Source organism: Lipomyces tetrasporus (assembly GCF_029532465.1).
Source record: "Lipomyces tetrasporus strain NRRL Y-64009 chromosome Unknown POJ06scaffold_6, whole genome shotgun sequence".
NCBI classification, from domain to species: domain Eukaryota; kingdom Fungi; phylum Ascomycota; class Lipomycetes; order Lipomycetales; family Lipomycetaceae; genus Lipomyces; species Lipomyces tetrasporus.
Window position 1 is genome coordinate 437,676 of NW_026611601.1, and position 20,978 is coordinate 458,653.

A 20,978-nucleotide genomic window follows, 5' to 3' on the forward strand; every position below is an offset into this window, starting at 1 on the left:
TTACAGCAGTCTGTGGGCAAGGGATCTGGAAGACCTAACCTTATTAGTACTAATCGAGCCTCGGCAACAGAAACATCTCTAACCCCCCGCACTCCGGTAGACCACTGGCTGATTCCGAGACCGCACAAACGACGGCTTGCCTTCTACCGTTCCATATGCAATACTACCGATCAGAACAATTGATTTGTTTAATATAATTTGAGTACATAGATTGTTACGAAATGGACGCAGCGTGCGGTCCGTCGACGCCACTCCGCGCGTTCCACAAGCACGCGACGTCAGACCGATCACTGCAGCAAGATCGCTTAGTTTCTCAGTCTTCGTCGTCGGCCACGCAGGCGGGGCCGTCGTCTTCGGGTGCAGCATTTCGAACGAGCTCGCAGCAGGAAGGAAGTCTCGATGGTGGATATGCTGCGTTTTTGGACTCGCATATTGCTGACGGAATGGCTGGTGCGAGTGCGGAATGGATTTCGGGAGATTTTGCGAGCATGAAGATATCTGAGCCACAAAGTCAGCAGCATATTTTTGACAAGATGATGCATTCGCAAGAGCAAAGCCATTATACGTTTCAGCCACAGCAAAGACACCAGCAAGCGACGTCGTCGTCATCAACAGCGTCGTGGCACCAAGATTTCATGCAGTTTCTTGACGGACCTGCGAGTATACCGTCTGCGGCAGTTCCACAGGAGGACATGAGATTTGGTGGGTATGCGCCTGTGATGGCACATCAGACGATTGCATATGCTCAACAGAATGTGCCAATGCATGAACAGGTTGTCTCGACTGGACTGCGTCGCATGGCTGAATCTGCGGAACAAGATGCGGCATTTAAGGAGGAGTTTGATCGGGTTCAGGAAGCACTTTCGCGGCAGGATGAGGCCGAACGGACTAATGAGGATGTGGATCAGCAAGAGAATGACGACGGACTGGCAGCCATTGCCGGTGAACTGCTCGAGTCGCTGGGTTCGAATCGGACGCAGAAGTTCAAGGATAGCACTTTCCTTGCTCTAATGCGGCGACTACGAGACAAAGAAGTTGTCGTGCAGGGGAATAAAATGGTTGAGGCAGTCAGTAATGACGAATACGCCGAATCGCTTGGTTCGGGGACTGGCGTCATGAGCTCGTCGTTTGATACGGCGCAGCAAGAGTTGGGTGTTGAAGGCAAATTTCGGACCGGAGCGTGGGAGGAATCGTTTTAGGTGTCGGTTGCATTTTGATATATAGTTCTATTTATCGGTATCCGTTTGCATTTGTTGCTAACTGCATTATCTTGGTTTGGTTGGGGATTTACGTACGTGACTGCTGTTGCCTGCTTTGGAGTTTGCGGCGAATTGTGCTACGCTACAAACTCTATGAGTTCCATTTATCATTGGTACAGTTAGAGTGGGAATCTTCTGTGCAATTCCGACTTTGTATAATCAATGACATATACGTATAATTAAAGTAATAGCTTGAGCGGTGGGCTGTGTCTTCAACATCGTGCGATGCGGCGCGTAGCACCGGGTAACTAACCACCATCACTGGGGGGCCTTGGACGCTCTGCATCGGCGTGTCCTACTCATTCTGCAGTCCACAGTCACGGCCTCACACGAGCGAGCACGCGCCTGTTTTTCACTTAGCAGCCACCATCCGCATCTGCCTGTTGGTGCAGACGAGCATCTTCGAGGGCGACAGCGGCCAATTAAGTCACTGCCTACGCCTCAGAACTGCACGCTCTTTAGCTTATTGGTGTACATACACAACCCACAGCATATCTAGCATTGTCGTTTGTCACCGCTATAGCTGCCGCAGTGCACCACGGTCACCACGTCGTCGCCGCACATCGCCGCGTACACGCCGCCTCCGGTTCCGCCCGGCGCAGAAGACGACTCGCCGCCGCCGCCGTACACGCCGCTGCCTTCGCTCCCGCAGCTGTCCCTATTCATGACCGCGACTCCGGCCGCTGGCGAGGCCACGGGCGGGGCCGCTGCTGCCCACAATAGCATTATCGCCCAGGTCCAGGCTCACACTGTCGGCCTCTTCTCCCACTCCGATACTGCCCAGGCTCACGACAGCACAATCACTCTGGAGCTCCGCGGTCATCGATTCGTCCTGCAGCGTGACGAGCTCATGGCGCTTCCTGAGAGCGTGCTCCTGTGTCTCTTTCCCAACGGCGTCTTTGTCGACGGCCAGGGCAATATGGTCAACAGCATATCCGGCCGCGATGTCATTTCAGTTGATGTACGTCCTATTCTGTACTGTTAATGAATGTAGTTTAACAGTGATAGTTCTCTCCAAGATGTCTCGACTATGTCGTTGACACGTTCCGTGCAGTCTCTACCACAGTCACTCCATCGCCGCCTTGCTCGCCGGTGTCATCGCCCCCTGCATCGCCCAAAGCAATCCCCCCGGTGTCTCCGCCACAGCCCGCTTCTCCTCTGGCCCCGTCTGTTTCTATTCTCGCGCTCAAGCCGGCAATAATAGTCCTACAAGAAGACCTCGATTACTACGTAATCCCACCGTTCACAGTTGCCCATCTGAAACGTCCAGCCGCTCCGCTAAACCATTCTACGACAAATCAAACCTCTTCGTCACATCGATTTTCAAAACTGCTTCATCACCATTCCATCTCCCAATCCGCTCTAGAACATGCCCCGGATCCGAATCATTCTGGCATTCTGAGGCTTCCAGAGTCATACAATCCCGACTGGAAGGATGACTATATCCACGAACCACCTACCTACCCCGATGTAGTGCGTCTCAAAATCGGAGTCGGGAATAAGTTACTTGCCGAACGGGGTATATTCTGTGCGCTCAAGCGTGCTCGACAAACGACTTCTGATATCGTGTCTGTAAACCCGGGCGAAACACTCGAGCACGCGCAAGCGGCTGGAACTGCTGAGAAGCATCTTCTGGACATGCTTTGCTCTTCCGGCTTCCATGAGACAGACGAATGGGGTATCCGCGAACGTGAGCCAAACAAGACAGTCATCAGCTCCTTGGCACTAGTCCGTCTCCTCGCTACGTCCGACCCTGGAACTCCGACCCTACAATCATCTTCTGAGCAACAACATCAACATATGGCCGTGAATCCAATGGCTCAGAAACTTCTCCTCTTCTGGCGAAAACCGGCCCGGAAATGCTGGTGGGACCAGTTAGTCGTCAAGGGTATCGAAGGATTTGATCCTGATGTCGAAGTCAAAGTGCATGTTAGGCGAATGTGGACTTTGGAGTTGTCTGTAGTCGGAGTTCACTAGAATTGTCTGAGATTGGTTTTGTTATACGGTATGCGTGAATTTTTAACTTGTTTTGTTTGTATGGCATGTTTTGTGTTCAGGCTACAATTATATTTCCAAAATCTACGACCCACACAAATTAAGATCCTAGTTTTCGGATATTTGCTCCTCTGGAGACTGGAGGAGCCCCACTTAAAAAACTAGTGAAACACATGGTAAATCGTGAACTTGACTATAACAAAAAAAGTTCAGGGCCGAGCTGGGAATTGAACCCAGGACCACTCGCAATCTTCCGAAGATTGAACCACCTTCTTTCCCAAAGCGAGTATCATACTACTAGACCACACGGCCAACTGCTTTACGTTATAAATCACCCCACCAAAAAGAATTTATATAGTGTTGATTTTTCCGCGGGTTTATTTTTCGCCATAACTTGGGGGTAAATAGCTTGTATAATACACTGGATTTTTCAAACAAAAAATCCGCCCGGTTTGTCTCCCCGGGTCGGTTTCCCCCATCTCTCTCTTTACTTGTCCGTCCTCGCTCCGGACGTGGATGGTCCTCTCGGCTGGCGCGCTGGCTGGTTTGGTGTCCGGGTGCGACAGGGGGACCCTGTGTCTCCCTCACTGTTCGCTCTGGCCATCGAACCGCTGGCCGCCTATCTTCGAAGTCGCATCGACGGAGTCGACGTTGCGGGGCTTCGCTACCGTACTCTTGTTTTTGCAGACGATACGGTGGTCTTTTTGCGAGACCCGCAGGAGGAGCCACTTGTTCGGGAGTCTCTTGACGTGTACAGCCGGGCTTCTGGCAGCCGCGTTCACCCGACCAAGTCGCTTCTTTATAGTCCGGATTGGGGGGCGCTCACCGCTCCACACCGTCGTTGTTTCCCGTTCTGGCGGACACCAAGGTACGGGGGGTGAGCGACAATTGTCGTTCAAAGTGTTATATAATATTAATTTTGATTATTGATAAGTTAACTAAAAACTTTAAAAAACTTTTTTAAATTTTTTTTTTTTGTTCTCGAGTTCTGGATTCTTTCTTTGTCTGCTGCTTCGGTCTCCGGTCCCATATTACGCTATACCCGTTTGCCTTTCTGCCGCATTTTGTTTGTAACAATTGCAGCAATGTACTATCTCCGATATAATTTTATTTATTGTCGTTGTACATATGACTACAAAGCAATGTTTCGGAAGATCAGTATGTGAATGCGAAAGTATCTAATTTTTGATCAGAAGAGGAAAATAGAAAGACAGATTACTGTTGTACTTTCCGGCTCGAACTGTGGATGCTATTGTCTGCTTCGCAATTTCTCTTTGTCGTAGTTTGCACTAGTTTCTATAATTAACCTTCTAGTCTAAATGAGAAATATCAAAAAATCCTAAGATTGCAGAATGTGCCGACGGTTGCGTCATTTCGTTCTTACTTTCGCCCGCCGCCCCGCACTCTCGTATCTTTAACAGACATGAAGGCGACCAAGCACGTCGGATAAGTTCTGCCGATTAGTTGGAAGTTATTGCGGGTTCACTGCGGACGGAAAAGCGAGGGCTCTAAAGAAACGGTGGAAAATGAAGTGAATGATATATCTCAAACTCGCACACTTGAACACTGAAATTTTAGGTTCAATTAACGTGTGAGAATTTGAGAATGAAAAAAGGAATGGTCTGTAATCTTAACAAGCGTCCGCATTGTCTGAGACCTGCCGGCTGCCCGGAGCAGTGATAACAATCGCTTGACGAAGAATGATTCGAGCTATTGGTGAGTGTTCGAAGAACAAACTGCTGAAGACAGTACGATTATTGTAGCATGTTATGTTGGTCTCGCTGCTGGCCAGACTGCCATTACATCTGTCAAGTCGCAAGTAACTGAATAATCTGATATGACGGACATGAGCTGGCTACTCCTCGGTATTCAGGGACAGAATGAAACTAGAAGGATTGCTTCCCTCGGCAGACGGCAAACGCATGTCTATTGTTTGCCAGATCCCAGAGCACAACCCTGTTAATACTTGTTCAATTCGAGTAAACTTATGCTTATTGCTTCAAACTTATCCCGTCGTTCCACCCGCGTATCGAGGACTATATCAGCCATTGTGGAGGGTAATATAGTCTCGGTCCCGCGCAGCGTCGTCTCCCATTCTACCCCAATGGCACGTTTCGATCCTGGAAACCGTTCCCATTCTGTCCTCTGCATCCAGCCCCTGCGTTTGGTTGGTTTGCTTTGGTTGGTCGGCAGTCGTCTTCCCTGGCTCTCAATTTGAGTAGTTCTTGTTCATGAGCTACGGCTCACGTCCTTTGCGAGCTGTAGGATGCAATTTGTTTATAAAATACTCTGTCTTTGTCGGGAATGAGGAGAACGGCAATTTTTTTTCCGCGGAGCACGATCTGGGATTAAGGTATAATTCTTGTGAATTCATGACCATCGTTGGCAACTGTGCGCTCGCTGTTAGGTCCAACCTCCCAACATTCAACTGAACTACAACTTACGTCGAATTTGGGCTCGAGATACAAACCTCTTCTTGAATCAAGTACACCGACTCCGCCAACAAAATGAAATTTCGAAGACACAAGCATTCGTCACGAAAGTGCGTATCCCTAATATTTATGCATTCGCCGTTGCGAGATATGAAGTAGCTGAACTAGAACTGCACAGGGTCAAAGGATCAAGACGACAACGTCAACATTCACCACCGGTAGTAAAAAAGAAACTCGACGCAAAAGCCGAGGATAGCGCGAAAGTGGGTAAGCCGAAGAAGAAAGTGTCAAGGAAGAAGGAGGAAGTCGGTGGAAATACACCCCGTGCGTTTGCGGAGTTGATGAGTCGTTTGAATGGAGAGAAATTTGCAAAGGATGCGGCGGAGGAGACGGGGCAGAATGGTGAGGTAGATAAGAAGGGAATGGACAGTGAAGCAAGGAAGAAGAGGACGAGATTAGAAGCTACTGTCGCTGCGGAGAAGAAGGCGGAGAGTGACGCGAAGAAGCGGGACGAGTTAAAGATGCAGGCTGGTGAATCGTTTGCTGATTTTACGAGGTATACTCAAGTTGTCGCTGGAGTTATGATAGAATGTTAATGTAGCCATAGACGTGTCAACGAAGCGCTACCTATCGTGCGAGCGAGATCAGGTGTCCCATCAAAGGAAGCAGTACGCAAAATGAAGAAGCGCGAAATCGCAGAGGCAAACGGTCAAGCACCACTGCGGGTAAAGAAAAAGAAGGGCACTTCTGCAGAAGAAAAAGAAGAAGAAGATAATGATGATGGTGAAGACTACAGCGATGAAGAGGCAGAGGAGCGGAGGTACATGGAACTCAAAACAAAGCGTTCCGGGTCTCCCGATCCATGGAAGAAGTTATCGCGGGCTCCGCCTCCAAAGTTCGGAGAAATTGCAGCTGCGCCGCCGGTCTTAATACCGCCTTCAAAGAAGTTACTGAACGTTCCTAAGAAAGCGGGACCATTGTCGCAGAGATTAGAGTTGGAGGCGGAAAGACAACAGGTAATTGGGAAGTACAGAGTTATGGTCGAGCGCAAGCAAGGCAAGTTACGTCAGGATGGTGCAGTGTAAATATTGAGCAACTACAAATCGCAGGCGGTTTAAATGTATGATACATGTATAACAGACAGTAATTAAAACTTTAACTACGGAATAATGTACATCACACTGCCCGCAAAGCAATTCGATATTGATACAGTCGGAAATGCCCACAAAATTCACCAGAGCACAAAATTTTAGCCCACATCATCTATTATTTATAATAGCAAACAACCACGTACCGGCTCATCTCTTCTGGCCATTGGTCGCCGAGATAGCTTGCCTCAATTCATTGACGACTCGATCGTAACCTGCCCCTAACGCTTTTGAATTCTGGAGCAGTCGCTTCGCCCACTTCTGTTTCATGGAGCCAGTTAGCACAGCAAGGACAATTTTGCCGGCCACTTCACACAATCTGATTTCGTTCTCGATAGTTTGGACCACTAAAGTATTTGGTCAGCTCCGCCATGCCATACTCAAACATATACGGGGACTCGCCTTCGTCACTCACTGCCTCCCGGTTGGCCCCCTCATTGGATTCCTCCTCTTCTTCTACATCAGTGGTACTATGGCTTTCCAAGTCGCTATCCTCATGGTTTTCTTCCTCGCCATCTTCTCCAACCGGAGTCTCGTCAACCTCTTCTGCAGACTTTGATCCGCCAGTCAAGAGCTTAATCTTCGCAGACTTCGCATAGGCCTTCTCTTCTCGACCAAACATGTGCATTATTACATTCTGAAGGTTGGGTGATATCATCACCTCGATACCCGCGAGAACCAAATTTTCTTTTTTGACCAGGACGTTCAGGGAGGTCATAATGTCAATCGTCGCGCATGTCGCCTATATTGTCAGCATGCAATGTTAATGCTGTTAGCATGATAATACATACCGTGTGCCGCAGACTTAAATGTGCACGAGACCGAATAATGCGTTCGAATCTATCCATGATCTCGTCCAGCTTGTCTCTAAAACCATCCAGGCTGGTGGTCGATCGGAGATCAATAGCTCGCTTCACGCGCCACATAACATAAAACCGCAAGATTGAAACACCGGCACACAGCACATCCACTTCTTCGTCGTTGGGCGACGCGATACGTTCGAGAAGTCCCATGACAATTCTCAAGACAGAAATATCTGAATCCCGAGGCGAATAATCTAGGGTCTCGGACGTATCTGTAATAGACGATACATGCATGAGTTTAGTGAGAACCTCGGTGGCCGTCACCAAAAGGTCCTTGTCGAATATCGCAGTTGCCAAGTCATTCTGCAATTCTCTCATGCTGGTCCGGAATGTACTGGAAAGGTCGTCCTGAATATCTCGAATGCGCGGTTCAACGACTTCGGACAAGTAGGCACAAGATTGGGCATGTAAAACCGCCCGTGAAAATTCTCGCGCAATCGACGAGTTGCCAAACGACGCGAATATTCTACAAATACCAGTAAAAACGTCCTCGTATGCTGTAGTCTTCCGCAATTGCTGATACACATCGAGATTAATGACATTGTGATACCGAAGGATATTGCAGGCTGCCTCAGGGTCAGACGAGAACTTCTTGAGAAGTCTAGGAAGCAGTGGGACAAGATTCTCTGAGATTTCCCTTAACCGCTCTTCACGTTCACTGCCCTTTACACGTTTGACTCGTTTGTCCGTATGATTCTCTTGAGGACTATCGGCAGCGTCAGCAGCACCAATGCCAACCTCTAAAAGGATTTGCTCTTGTTGAGCCGTCAATGCAATAGCGTTCATTATCTTGTATCCAATCGAATCTTCATCGTCATCGCCGGAGACGGAGGGATCGAAAAGCGCATAGTCGACTATTTCAGTCCAAGACTGGGCAACCGTTAGTCATAACTCAGTAAATTCGCCTATAGACGTACTGGTAATTGCGCCACTGTCCACAAATCTTGAGCAGCAATTGAGAATCGAGACTCAGTACGCCCTCCTATCAATGACTGCAATTTGGAGATATGAATGGGATTTCCAAGTGCCTGAGGATTGTAGGACTCCAAGACCTCAACCATAGACTTTAGCGTGAACCAGGACCTCTTCACCTTATTTTCGTCTCCGCGGTCTTCTTTATCTGAGCTGTCATCAATTTCATCCTTCCCATTGTCAACGAAATATTCCCGGATTTCCTCAACGTCACCAATTTCCGTCAGCTTCTCGGAGACAATCTCTTTGATGTTAGCCATAAAGAAGCCAACAACCGCCCTACGAACACGAGGATTCGTGTCAAACACTAGCCCGCAAACCGTATCGATATCTTCCTGTTCCAAGAATCCGACTGCCCTAATTGCATCCAATAAATCAATAACCGCAATGCGAACGGAATGATCAACGTCATGTGTAGCCATTTCCACAAGTCGGGATGTGAATCTCTCCGTAAACTGTCTCAAACCACCAATGAAGTAGTTGTCCTTGTAGAGTTTAGTCAAACCTTTCACGACTTCGAGACGAGTACTGCCGTTTGCATCAGAGAGAATCCAGCCCATATAACGCAGGTATGCACCTTCGAAAAAGACATCAGGCAGTGTCTGCATCCATTTTCCGAGCTCGCGGATACATTCAGTTCGAATTTTGGCATCGATATCGCGGTACCTATGGACGAAAATAGTATCGAAGAAGTCACTGATGAGATTCTCGAGTGTCTCTGCATTTCGTGCATAGCCGTCAACTATGTCTTGAAGTTTCTGTACCTTGGCATTGCCACGTGCGGGTCTACGTTTCTCTTTCTCCAGCAGCTTCGTGGATCTACCGGTGGCTTTTGCTATATCAGCAGCGACATTGCACAGAGCCGTTAGAATGCAAAGGCCGATTGTAGTCGCAGTATATCGAAATGGACGAAGCGTCGAACTGGACATTGCTGCAATCCAGACCTGAATACTTTCCAAGAAGGAATCGTCGCTATACAGTGTATCATGCTCTGCACCTTTGGTGATAAGTGCTCCAACAAAGTCGAGAAGATGGCTTCGGAATTTCTTGAACTCAGGACGCCTCGACACTAGAGGATAGTCGCTAATCGTCTTTTTGCCGAAAACTTCTTCAATTTGAGCCAACGTCTGTGTCACAGAGTCTTGGTCCTCAATATCGTAGGCTGTTACGGAAGAGTCACATCCGCAGCACTAAGGAAGGTAGTCGGTATCTGTTACGCACAAAGTTACTCACGAAGTTACCTACCTGTAGAATGAAATTGACTAATTCCATCAAAGCCTCAACTTTCTTCCTTTCATAGTTCTGAATCCAGTCTGCTGCAGTTTCTTCCAGAGCTGTGCCTGGGTCTTTTACCGCTTCTGAACGACGCGTAAGAGCCTAGACTAATGCAAAATAGGTCACACTCACCAAATAGCGCGTTCAGGTTGCCAGCGGTCTCCTGAGTTTCGCTACTAACGCGCGTTCGGTTACGGCGCCCTGAAGTCGGATTCCTTGCGGTCGCAGCCACCTCTGATGACAATTTGGATTTAGCCGGCGCACCAGTCCGATGTCGTCCTTCTCGCCTCGCAGCGGGTGCTGGCGAATTACTGCCAGTGTCGCTCTGAGCGTCCTCCTGGTCCACATCTTCCATATTTTCGTCGTCAGATTCATCAGAGGTTCGTTCTTCTGTGGCATCTGGCTCTTCGTCTTCGTCCGATCCCGATATGTCACCGCGCTTGCGCTCTAGAGTACGACGCGTTAGCCTTAATCCCGAACGATAAACACTCTTATGATAATATAAAAGTATCATCTTCAGCAGGATATACGTAAAATTGCATACTTGGATATTGTCTGGAACCAGCTGCGGATGTGAGCGCGGAAGCCGCATTCTGTCTCGCTTGACGCGCTTTGTCGACAATACCAGCAACACTCATGGGCTCCTCCTCCATGTCTACATCTTCATCACTGTCAATCGCCTTCAGGTCGAGTTTCTTGTTTGTAATTGGAGCGGCCGAAGACAAATTTGAAGAAGAGTCTTGCGAAGAAGTCGTCGACAGCAATTGCAATCGTCGTTGACTGCGGGTGACCGTGCGTGCTGGCATCTAGTACAGTATCAAACAAACACACAAGTCCACAAAGTAATGTCAGCAATCAGCTGTCCAAAGTTGTTAAATCTGCTGCTCGCTTTGCCGTACTCGATATACGACGTGGGGGTTGTGTGTTTATGCTTTGACAAGGGCTAGATTCGCGGTGACGACAGAAACGCGGAAGATGCGCGTCGCGAGAATCTCGGGTTAGGTCTGGTTAGTCGCTCGCAATTTTGATTTTGAGTTTTCCTCATGAATAGTAGCCCTAACCACTAAACGGCCTAGTCGTTATTTGCACAGTACTTTCCACAAATGTTTGTTTAATGTTACCAGGCGCTTCGTTGTACAATTTAAATAACGGTGTCAATCAGTAAATGTGTCGGAATGCTTGACTCCACTAACGGCAATTCCGCAGTACGTCGCCAAAAGTGTGCCAAATATTGATATTATTACTGTAACCCGCCATGGACAACGTAACAATTAGGTACTCCACACCATCTAACCGGCGCTGGGGAGAGTAGGAAGTTCGAACCGCTCACCGGTGGGGGTGGTGTCCACCAAGACGCGAAGTCAGCGAGCCTCGGGAGAGTATTCCACAGACATCGCACCAAGATGTGCCTTGAACCTCATCTCCAAAGGGATATGGTTCTTATCAGTCACCTTGGGAATCGATGTCGCCGGAAGTCGACGCGGATGTATTTTGATCATTTGTCTGGCAAGGGCTCATAACCTTGAAATATAGTCCCATAATATAATAAGTAAGCAATTCGTCAAGTTGCGCCTTTTGGAAGCTAAGAGCTTCCGAAATTAGCTGCAACTGGAGTTGTTTGGCTCGTTCACGGAACTGCCCTGTTAAGGCGTTCTGGTCTACAAGACAAAGCGTGTCCTTGACATTACCCAAAAGGTAGGCAACGCGTGTATTAACACTTTCCCGACAGCAACTTGAGCCTCTCTATTTTGTACCAGTGCACGCTGTAAGCATTCATGAGGGCATGGACACTGTCGTGAAGTCGCGAAACCTTCCTTCTGCATGCGTAAGCAGTCCATTCTCAAGCCGCGTCAAGTAGACACGGCCATTAAAAACGCAATCCTTGTATTGAGGAGGATGGCAAACCATCGCGGACAAGCTTTCATGCGGCGCTCAGGGGTTGACCAACCCCCTGTAGAAGCCATCAGCGTTGGGAGACTAACATTCAACCAGCACATACCACTATGATACCAGTACTGAGACAACGGGGATTGCAGCTTGACCAGCCACTTAGCCCTAGCCTCAGGCAGTTTTGTCTGGCTGATTGTGAAGGCCAAAACCACCACCATGAGCGCAAGGAGTCATCATCATGATCTGGCGCTGGGCCGCCGCTTTTGCCGACCCCATTTCTTCGTGAGGGCTGGTGCCTTCTGATGATCCAGGCCGCAGAGTATAGGAGCAGGTCGTACAGCTGCATAACCGTGACCGTCACCTGAATGGTTTGCCATTCCCTGTTAAATCCCGAACCCCGATCATCACGCAGAGGCAGCGGAAAGGTGCAGGCGCCACAGGAAATGGGAGAGATATCCGGATAAGCGCGAGCTGATCATTGTTCGGACGGCCAAATGGGAACAAGGGCGACTTCAGCTATGCGTTCACACCCCCACTTCCTACCAGCTCGAATTGTGCGAATACTTCCTTGACGGTAAGTGCCTCGGCCAGGGTTGACGCCGACGATAAGATCGTCGTCTGCGAAGGCTGCTGCCGCAACTTTAGGGGTTCCCATGGAGGCGATCCCCGTCCAGCATGCCAGCAGAAGGCAAAAGGCTCGAGGCCAGTACGAAAAGGAGCGTGGCCAGAGGTCCCCTTCCCTAGGACGAAGCGGGACGGCGGTCGTCAGCCGGCAATTAAAACCCACACGATTGTTAATCATAGTAATCGTCGATGCACTGACAATTTTTATTTTTCCTTAATCTCAATCATGCATTGACCGATTTTTCGATCCATAATCATAATTTGGTCTTAGTTATACAAAATATGCCATAGTTAATCCAAACTTACGAAGACGGAAAGCAAGAACAAAGCAAATTAGCGAAACAATACACTGCAAATCTGTTCGTAAGCCAGTGTGTTTTACAAGCTATTTACAGGCATGTACTGACAAAGAAATAGAGACAAAAAGGAACAAAAAGTAAATATGCAAAAAAAATAAAAAATGAAACATAATAAAACATAAAAGATACAAAGGAAGGAAAGAAAAAGAAAAGGAGAAGCCGACGGCACCAGCCGCCTGCCATGGCCCGTAGGCTATGAAGCCAACACAACCAGCCCGCCAGCCGAGAAGACCATCCGCGTCCGGAGCAAGGACGGACGGTATAGAGAGAGATGTGGGCAACGACCAGGAGAAGCAAACCGGACAAGCTAGCAGCCAGCGCCTATTGACCAAGCCAGAAGTCAGGGCTAGGGTAGAGCCGGCCTTTAACACCTAAGCTCGGAACACGCCGCAATTGTGTATAACTTGCGGGGTTAGCTCAGTTGGGAGAGCGTCAGACTGAAGTCTTAACTTTGGTTCTTGACATCTGAAGGTCCTGTGTTCGATCCACAGACATCGCAAATTTTTTTTTTCCATGACGTTGAAAGTATATTATCATTTTTTGATACTGTCGTGCAATTTATCTGACGTGTAGGCGAAAGAGCGGCTAAAAACAGGGCGAGCAGAGACGGACAATGGCTGATCACAAATTACGGTAATACTGACACAATAAATTGCGATAAAATAGACTCATCATGATAATCAGGCATGGAAGTCTGGGGGGCTGTGGGATTTGTGGGTTGACCGTTGATCTTGGCTGTACAATTCGGCAGTTGTTGATCTCAGTGTCGATCGTGACGTTATTTACATGGACATTTTAACGTTCGGACCCGCGTCCACCGGCCAACGCGCCCGATTGCCCAGTAAGAACTCTCGTAATTTTGATCAAAGGCACGATGGCAAACCAGCTTTTTGGGCCACGACTGCGACTTTGGCAAGGGTCGGCAGTTGCCGACGTCACCGTGCGATGTGGACTTCGTCTGCTTCAATATATCAATGCATTCTGTTCTGTTCTGTTCTGTTTCAAACACACAGTTATACGAACCACTGGCAAGTTCGCTTCGTCATACATGCGACTTTCAGCATTGCAAGTTCTGTCGGATACACAATGACCACCACTCAGATTACAACTAGCCCTACCGACATGTTTTTCAAGCTCAACACGGGCACCACGATCCCAGCAATTGGCCTCGGCACCTGGCTCTCAGATCCTGATCAAGTCAAAAATGCTGTTAAGGAAGCTCTAAAGATCGGCTACCGTCACATTGACACTGCAGCCATATGTAGGTGACACTCATGCCACCGCTGTAATTGCGGAGACTAACCGATATAGACGGCAATGAAGACGCTGTCGGTGAGGCCATCCAGCAGTCCGGCATTCCACGTTCCGATATCTTTCTGACCAGCAAGCTGTGGTGCAATTCACACAGACCAGAGGATGTCCTTCCCGCTCTCAACAAGAGCCTGGAAAAGTTGAAAACCGATTACCTCGATATGTACCATATGCACTGGCCGGTCGCGTTGAAGCCAGGTGCAGAGTTGTTCCCTAGAGATGAGAATGGACATGGTGTCGGTGATCCATTGGGAACTGACTATGTTGTCACCTGGAAAGCCATGGAAAAAATATTCAGGGAGACGAACAAGGTCAGAAACATTGGTGTATCGAACTTCACAGTTCACCAATTGGATAGACTGTTGAGGAATTCTGAAATTGTTCCAGCCGCTATTCAGATCGAGCTTCACCCATACAGCCTACAGGGCGAAATCAGAGAGTTTGCCAAGGACCATGGGATTCACGTTACCGCATACTCTCCGTTCGGTAACTTGAATCCGACGTACGCCGATAAACTGAAGGAGAAGGGTGTGAGGCGCAAGGTTATTGACGATCCTGTTGTGACGTTGGTTGCCGAGAAGTACCATGCCACTCCTAACCAAATTTTAGTGTCCTTTCAGGTTGCATTGGGAGACTCGGTTATTCCTAAGAGTGTTCACGCTGAACGGATCAAGGAGAATTTCACAATCATCAGACTGGACATCGAGGATGTCTTCTCCTTGTCCAAGCTGAACAAGAACGTTCAGTTCAATACTGTCGCGGACACATTTGGCCCTGACTTCGCCCGCATCGAGTAGAGTGGCAGAACCGTCCACCGGTCTGAGTATGGATGGCGTTTGGTCGATTGGTTTATATTATATTCACGTAATAAATCCAGCCCGATACTGTGTTATATAATAAAATGGGCGAGCTGCTTGTAATTATTGACTTCTTAAGTTACCACCTGTTGCCTACATCAAAGTCGTAGGCAGGCTTTGCAATGTTCATTCAATGCCACTAGAGGAATTGTATACTGCATCCTCAGATACCACTGGTGCTTCTTTAACAGCTTGGTAACTATGACCAAACTGGGAATCATTGGGAGTTATTGGGAGTTCACTGCTGAGCGAGCGAACCCCGAAATCACCAGTATTTACAGTCTGGCATTGTCGTAGCCAATATCTACGCGCTTCAGCGCAGTAGCTAGGGATCCTATGATTACTCTACTAAGCCATCTAGATTTAAAACTCTTACAACCTGTTTACGGCATTCTATGAAAATGGACGTCTCTAATTAGAGTCGTGGTTAGCAGTCCCGGGTCCAGCACCAGGCAATACTATCGAGGTACCAAAAAACCTCTACGTTGAATAGTGACATCTAACTGAATCCATTAGATAGCAGATCATAGCAACCATTGAGGATCGATTACGTTCGCAAATGGTGGAATCTATGCAGCAATTACCGAGTTTCGCTACATTTCTCCACCCGCCACCAGGCCTGGCATTTCCAGGAGTTGTTCCTGCCGGTATCCTTCGTGGTGCTCCGCCCGGTATCGCGTATGGACCCGCCATAGCATTACCTGCGGGTGGCACAATACCCGCTGCGGGCGGACCTCAGCTCAATACAGAAGTGTTCACCGCTCCAGCCATGTCTGCAGTTCCGCAATACACTACCTATGCGACAGCTCTAAACGAGAGAAGAGAGCCTCATATAATACCTCAAGCCGATGCGCCGCAGTCATCTATCGCTGTACCTCCAGGTCTCGTTGTTGGAAATTTTCCGTACCACTGGGCAGAACCTATGCCCGATCTAGGAGCCCAGCAGCCTGAAGTGCGACAGCCGGCTTCAGCAAACAAGCAACTCGCATATAATCAGCTGCGCCATCCTCAGTTACGGACAGATCAGACGAATGATATGATCCCACTAAGTATGACTGGTTCGGCATTTCTTCAGAACCAGATTGACTTGCTAAACCAGCTTATTGGTATTTATACCTACAACCCCAGCCAATCGCTCTACAATAACATCATGACATTTCGTGCACATCTTCACACAGTTATGCAAAGTATACAGCCGGTGTCATCTCCAAATACGTACCGCGGCTACGAGGCAGGCATTCCTCCGGTACAGCCGCCAATGCAGGATACGCAATTTCCGAGGTTTCAAGAAAACTTGCTACAGAGGTCCACCAATACTACGAGACTACGCAATGGAAGTTCGGCTCAGCCTGTCATTCCTCCGGCAGGGGAATTGTCCGCTCGCCCCGAAGTGCATGTGACCGGAGACAGATCGTCATCAGGTACCTCGCAAACAAATGCCGCTAGACCTCCTTCAACGACTCGCAAGCCTCCTACAAGTGGCATGGCGCAGATTACACACGAACTTGACTCAGATGTTAATGGTTCACTGAAGGTCTCGCAGATTGCTTTACGATTTGCTCAGTCAACTATCTCGACAGTAGGTCACGAATATACAGACGAGCGAAGTCGAACAATAGCCGAGGACAAGCTAGAGTGGAATCCAGACATCTATGCTGATACCTTCATTCCCTCGTGGGTAAAGGTAATGTATATGTCCACTGCATATTTATCCTCAGCGACTGACGGAATTAGAATGTAAATGCGTTCTCTGCGGTAAAATTCGAGTCGACGAGGCCACCAGAATTTGATCTAGAAGACTACGTGCGAGGATTTGCCGGCATAAAACTGGTTTCTCGTGAAGTAGTTCCCCAGTTTCGGTACGAACCACCGGTCGTGAGCACTCGGCGACCAGATCTGTCAGCATCTACATACAAGTCCAACCTTTACCATCTTATTGATTTGGAGATCAAAGCGCAGAAAGAAGAACTAAAAACGTACAACATGTACGGAGTGCCACTAGACGTAAGTGATCGTGAAAAGGCATTATTCATGCTCAAATGCCCTGGTATTCGAGAATTTACTCCGTCAGTGTCAATTGGCGATCTTCTATTATTCCGTCAACTTCGGCCGCAGTACTCAACATCTGATAATCACGCTTTTACAGGGTACGAATATTCAGGTTACATTTGGCACGTAGATAGAAGCAAGGGAGAGGTCATCGTTCGAATAGACGGATTGGCATTTGAGTCGAATTTATTTAATGTACAATTTGTGCTGGACGACACTTTCCATTCAAAATGTGCAATTGCTGTAGAGAAGTTGCATGAAGAGTTGCAGACTGAGCCATCGGTATGAGAGTCTTTAAATGTCTTACACAGAATCCGTACCTAACGCAATGCAGGGATTTGTTCGGAAAATGCTATTCCCTGAAGATGAAGACGGTGTTATGCAAGAGACTCTGTCCAGTGGGTTATTCGATCTCGAGTGGTACGATAACGACCTCAATTACGAACAGCAACGCGCCATTGACTCTATTCTGAAAGGCAATTACGGCAATGTGCCATTTTTGATTTCAGGTCCCCCGGGAACTGGCAAAACAAAAACCATAGTGGAGCTCGCCCTTCAGTTGGTCAAGAAGTATCCACGTTGCCACATTTTATTGTGTGCGCCCAGCGACGCCGCGGCAGATACACTGGCTCTACGACTACGTTATTTTCTCAGCAATAAGGAACTCTTCCGGTTAAATCACTCCACCCGAGCGTTCGCTGAAGTGCCGACTGAACTACTCTCGTTCTGTGCCATCGACTTGGTGGATTCGCAAGATATGTTCGTTATGCCAGAATTCAAGACTTTTATGAGCTTTAAGATAGTCGTTTGCTCTTGCAGAGATGCGAATATCTTGAGTGAGGCGCAATACAGTAACAAGTCTCTGGCGAAGATCGAAGGCTATATGATGGAGGCATTTGGAAATTCGCAACGGACGCTACATTGGAGTGCATTATTAATTGATGAAGCCGGCCAGGGCACTGAGCCGGAAACAGTGATCCCTCTGAGAGTAATCTTGCCTGACATGTCGCATATCGATGAAATTCCAATAGTAGTAATGGCTGGTGATCATCGACAACTGGTGCGTGATCTTTTTTCTGCGTAGGAAGTGTTTTAATAAAGGTTAGGGACCGCGAACAGTTTCACGACAGGACCAGGAGTCCGAGTTAGATATCTCACTCTTCGAACGCCTAATGGCCCGACCATTGTACGCCGAGCACCCGCTAGCTCGGAAGCAGCAACTTCGGAATGGGCGAAGACCCAAACTTCCCTACGTCCGTCCCGCGTTCTCAAATCTCGTTCGAAATTACAGAAGTCATCCTGCTCTACTGGCTGTGCCATCATCCTTGTTCTACTATGATACATTACTGTGTGAGGCAACGAATATCAATACTCTCTGTGTTTGGGAACGGTTACCGAATCGCAATATGCCTATACTATTTATTGAAAATAAAGGCCAAGATGAGATGGTCGAAGAGGGAGTTTCATGGTTCAATACCGATGAAATTAATCTAGTGAGAATCAACTTTGTTCAGTTGCAGGTTAGCAGAGATACTAATAACTGGCAGTGCTGTACCGTCGTCAAAGATCTTGTTGACAGAAATCTAGTTAGGCCCTTTGAAATCGCAGTCGCGGCGCCATTTCGAGAGCAAATTAGACGAATTCGCCACAAACTTCGTCAGCAGCATCTCCGAGACGTCAATGTCGGTCCAGTTGAATCATACCAAGGCGCTGAGCATCGCGCCGTGATAGTCTGCACCACACGCACACGCGACCGTTTTATCGAAAGCGACTATCGAAAGGGTATGGGAATGATCCATGAGGCCAAGCGGTTCAATGTCGCTATTACCCGCGCCAAAGAACTTCTGGTTATAATCGGCAATTCCGACATTCTGCAACGGGATGGAAATTGGCGCGCATTACTCTCCTTTTGTTATCGGAATACGTTGTTTGACAAGATTCGACAGTCGGAATGGAAGCCGAGTCAGGACGAGATTAACACCCCTCTGTACTACTCGCGCATTGAACATGGTATCGCCTATAAGAGTCGGACGTCGAACAAGGATGTTCTGGCGGGACAGGTTATTGATGATCCGATGTGGCTTGCCGGATTTGCGAGCGAGGATGCATATCTTAACACTTGATCCGGCGGATATAACTTTTTTTTTGGCATTTAGTTAGGTTAGGCTTCTTCATGGTATTTCTTAGGATTGTATAGTGTTACTTTGGAATATTAATATATTTTATGTAAATGTCTATCGTCGATATTCAATTTTGCTCGTTATGTCGGACTGTGTTGCATTAGTAAGGTATATACAAACGTCTAAAGCACGATGAACGTTATGCGTAACGTTGCCACTACGCACACTGATACTGGTAAAGACGTATAACTAAGCATAAAGTGGAAACACTCATTGATGTGCCTATCTATATACAACACGATCATTACATTTATATGAAGTCATACGATGACAAGACCCGCAAAATTCGCGTTACGGCCGATCAATATAATCCTTCTGGTACTCGTCGGGATAGAAAATCAGGCGCTCGACACCGTCCTGGGTGAGTACCACCATACGGATAACTCCACCCGAACTTCCATCCCATTTTATCGCTTCAGTGAGGGCTGCGAAATATGTTAGGTAAATCAAGATGTCCACACAGGAGGGGGACAAATCAACGCATACCTCCTTTAATAAAGCTGATGGTCTCCTCCTTGTTCATGTTGGGCTTATATTGAGTGTTACAGAAACCGTAGATATACTAGTTGAACCGTTAGCATGATTTTTGACCTTCAACCTCGTTGAACTGAGTTGACATACTGTAGACCCGCTACCTGCGATAGCGTAGTCCTGCTTATGCATACTGCCGCCAAGTGGGATACTGTAAACTTCACCACCGTACTGCTTATCGTATCCGGCGCAAATGATCCCGGCCCTAAAGTACAAAGCGTCAATTTTAGATGCCATAGAAATGAGATTCGAAGGACGCACGTCAACGCATCTTTGTTCGTGTAACATAGTTCCTGGAAGACTGCCGCCGCAATTCTAGTCGTGGGAGGCTCAGCATTTAGAACACTAATAAGAACAGGGTTAATAATAGACATCGATGAACAGTTGCGCGAACGTACGTGTACATCTGGAGATGGTATTGAACAATATCCGCGACGGCTTGGGTGTCGGCTGCTGATCCTGATCTATACCAATGTTAGGAGCGCAGTCCCTGAATCAAAGCGACTAACGCAAGGTCACATACCTGCAGCACCATATAGTATCGTGAACTTGTGTGAGCTTGTCTGTTACGCTGCCCTCCAATGTCAGCGTGCTTCTTGTCCAACAAAGTCACGGGACAACTTACCGATTCGCAATAAAAGCTCCCGTGGTAGTACGACTATAACATAGATTAGCACATAGTCGAAAAGACATGGACAACCGGATTAGCCCACCTATCCGCACCAAGAATAACTCCGCCATCGAACTTTACGGCCATACTATTGCCTTGTCAGCACTTCCTGCTTATCAATCCAGACCTCGCAAATGTGTAACCCCTCGATATTCCGATATCACTTACATAGATGTTCCAAGACTATAATAGACCAACCGATGTTAGTATCCACTCAAAGCAATTGTATGTCGATAACTGTCATCATCGACACCTTTATGATCCAAGCTTACTTGACTTCGCCGGCCTTCAACGCCTTCATATCAACTTGTATTCCGTTCATTGTAAATTGCACATAAGATCACTATCCCTCTAAAGTGAAAATGCGATCAACTGATATTTTTGGATTGCGGTATGAATTGTCAGCGTAATGTCTGGGGCCGTCGTAGATGTTCGATGACAAGTCGTCGCCGTGATCTTACCCGGATCGCAACACGCCTTAGGTTCATTCGTGCACTTTACTATAAACAGCTTAAGCCAGAACTCTATCTGTATTTACTTGGACTTAAAGTTTTCAGGCATGC

The 20,978-nt window shown here is 47.8% G+C and overlaps 7 protein-coding genes and 2 non-coding genes across 9 annotated transcripts; 6 read left to right on the forward strand and 3 right to left on the reverse strand.

Moving 5' to 3' along the window:
* Positions 1-91: 91 nt before the first annotated feature.
* On the forward strand, positions 92-1,464 carry POJ06DRAFT_254210 (uncharacterized protein). The gene has a single exon (XM_056187742.1). It carries the CDS (start codon positions 222-224, stop codon positions 1,197-1,199), a length of 978 nt encoding a protein of 325 aa, XP_056043133.1. The 5' UTR covers positions 92-221; the 3' UTR covers positions 1,200-1,464.
* On the forward strand, positions 1,463-3,350 carry POJ06DRAFT_295770 (uncharacterized protein). The gene is made up of 2 exons (XM_056190522.1): positions 1,463-2,220; positions 2,268-3,350. The coding sequence occupies exons 1-2, from the start codon at positions 1,924-1,926 to the stop codon at positions 3,234-3,236; spliced, it is 1,266 nt and encodes a 421-aa protein (XP_056043134.1). The 5' UTR covers positions 1,463-1,923; the 3' UTR covers positions 3,237-3,350.
* A 116-nt stretch (positions 3,351-3,466) lies between these two features.
* POJ06DRAFT_t56 lies at positions 3,467-3,566 on the reverse strand. The gene has a single exon. It is a non-coding gene; the product is annotated as a tRNA-Pro (tRNA).
* A 2,051-nt stretch (positions 3,567-5,617) lies between these two features.
* On the forward strand, positions 5,618-6,958 carry POJ06DRAFT_114724 (uncharacterized protein). Its single transcript, XM_056184139.1, has 3 exons — positions 5,618-5,796; positions 5,865-6,242; positions 6,294-6,958. The coding sequence occupies exons 1-3, from the start codon at positions 5,762-5,764 to the stop codon at positions 6,769-6,771; spliced, it is 891 nt and encodes a 296-aa protein (XP_056043135.1). The 5' UTR covers positions 5,618-5,761; the 3' UTR covers positions 6,772-6,958.
* On the reverse strand, positions 6,878-10,869 carry POJ06DRAFT_114727 (STAG domain-containing protein). Its single transcript, XM_056184140.1, has 7 exons — positions 10,489-10,869; positions 10,077-10,391; positions 9,915-10,027; positions 8,615-9,859; positions 7,626-8,567; positions 7,237-7,576; positions 6,878-7,181 (listed from the first exon to the last, which is right to left on the reverse strand). The coding sequence occupies exons 1-7, from the start codon at positions 10,748-10,750 to the stop codon at positions 6,985-6,987; spliced, it is 3,414 nt and encodes a 1,137-aa protein (XP_056043136.1). The 5' UTR covers positions 10,751-10,869; the 3' UTR covers positions 6,878-6,984.
* A 2,354-nt stretch (positions 10,870-13,223) lies between these two features.
* On the forward strand, positions 13,224-13,316 carry POJ06DRAFT_t52. Its single transcript has one exon. It is a non-coding gene; the product is annotated as a tRNA-Phe (tRNA).
* Positions 13,317-13,903: 587 nt separating this feature from the next.
* On the forward strand, positions 13,904-14,925 carry POJ06DRAFT_198075 (NADP-dependent oxidoreductase domain-containing protein; the record flags this gene model as incomplete). Its single annotated transcript, XM_056185092.1, has 2 exons — positions 13,904-14,078; positions 14,129-14,925. The coding sequence occupies 2 exons, from the start codon at positions 13,904-13,906 to the stop codon at positions 14,923-14,925; spliced, it is 972 nt and encodes a 323-aa protein (XP_056043137.1).
* A 284-nt stretch (positions 14,926-15,209) lies between these two features.
* Positions 15,210-19,270, forward strand: POJ06DRAFT_210824 (P-loop containing nucleoside triphosphate hydrolase protein). Its single transcript, XM_056185436.1, has 6 exons — positions 15,210-15,451; positions 15,502-16,669; positions 16,720-17,316; positions 17,369-18,094; positions 18,141-18,527; positions 18,582-19,270. The coding sequence occupies exons 2-6, from the start codon at positions 15,545-15,547 to the stop codon at positions 19,155-19,157; spliced, it is 3,411 nt and encodes a 1,136-aa protein (XP_056043138.1). The 5' UTR covers positions 15,210-15,451; positions 15,502-15,544; the 3' UTR covers positions 19,158-19,270.
* Positions 19,271-20,837, reverse strand: POJ06DRAFT_254222 (nucleophile aminohydrolase). Its single transcript, XM_056187743.1, has 10 exons — positions 20,688-20,837; positions 20,584-20,598; positions 20,459-20,503; positions 20,371-20,403; positions 20,269-20,316; positions 20,144-20,209; positions 20,007-20,090; positions 19,836-19,950; positions 19,701-19,776; positions 19,271-19,639 (listed from the first exon to the last, which is right to left on the reverse strand). The coding sequence occupies exons 1-10, from the start codon at positions 20,735-20,737 to the stop codon at positions 19,506-19,508; spliced, it is 666 nt and encodes a 221-aa protein (XP_056043139.1). The 5' UTR covers positions 20,738-20,837; the 3' UTR covers positions 19,271-19,505.
* Positions 20,838-20,978: the final 141 nt, after the last annotated feature.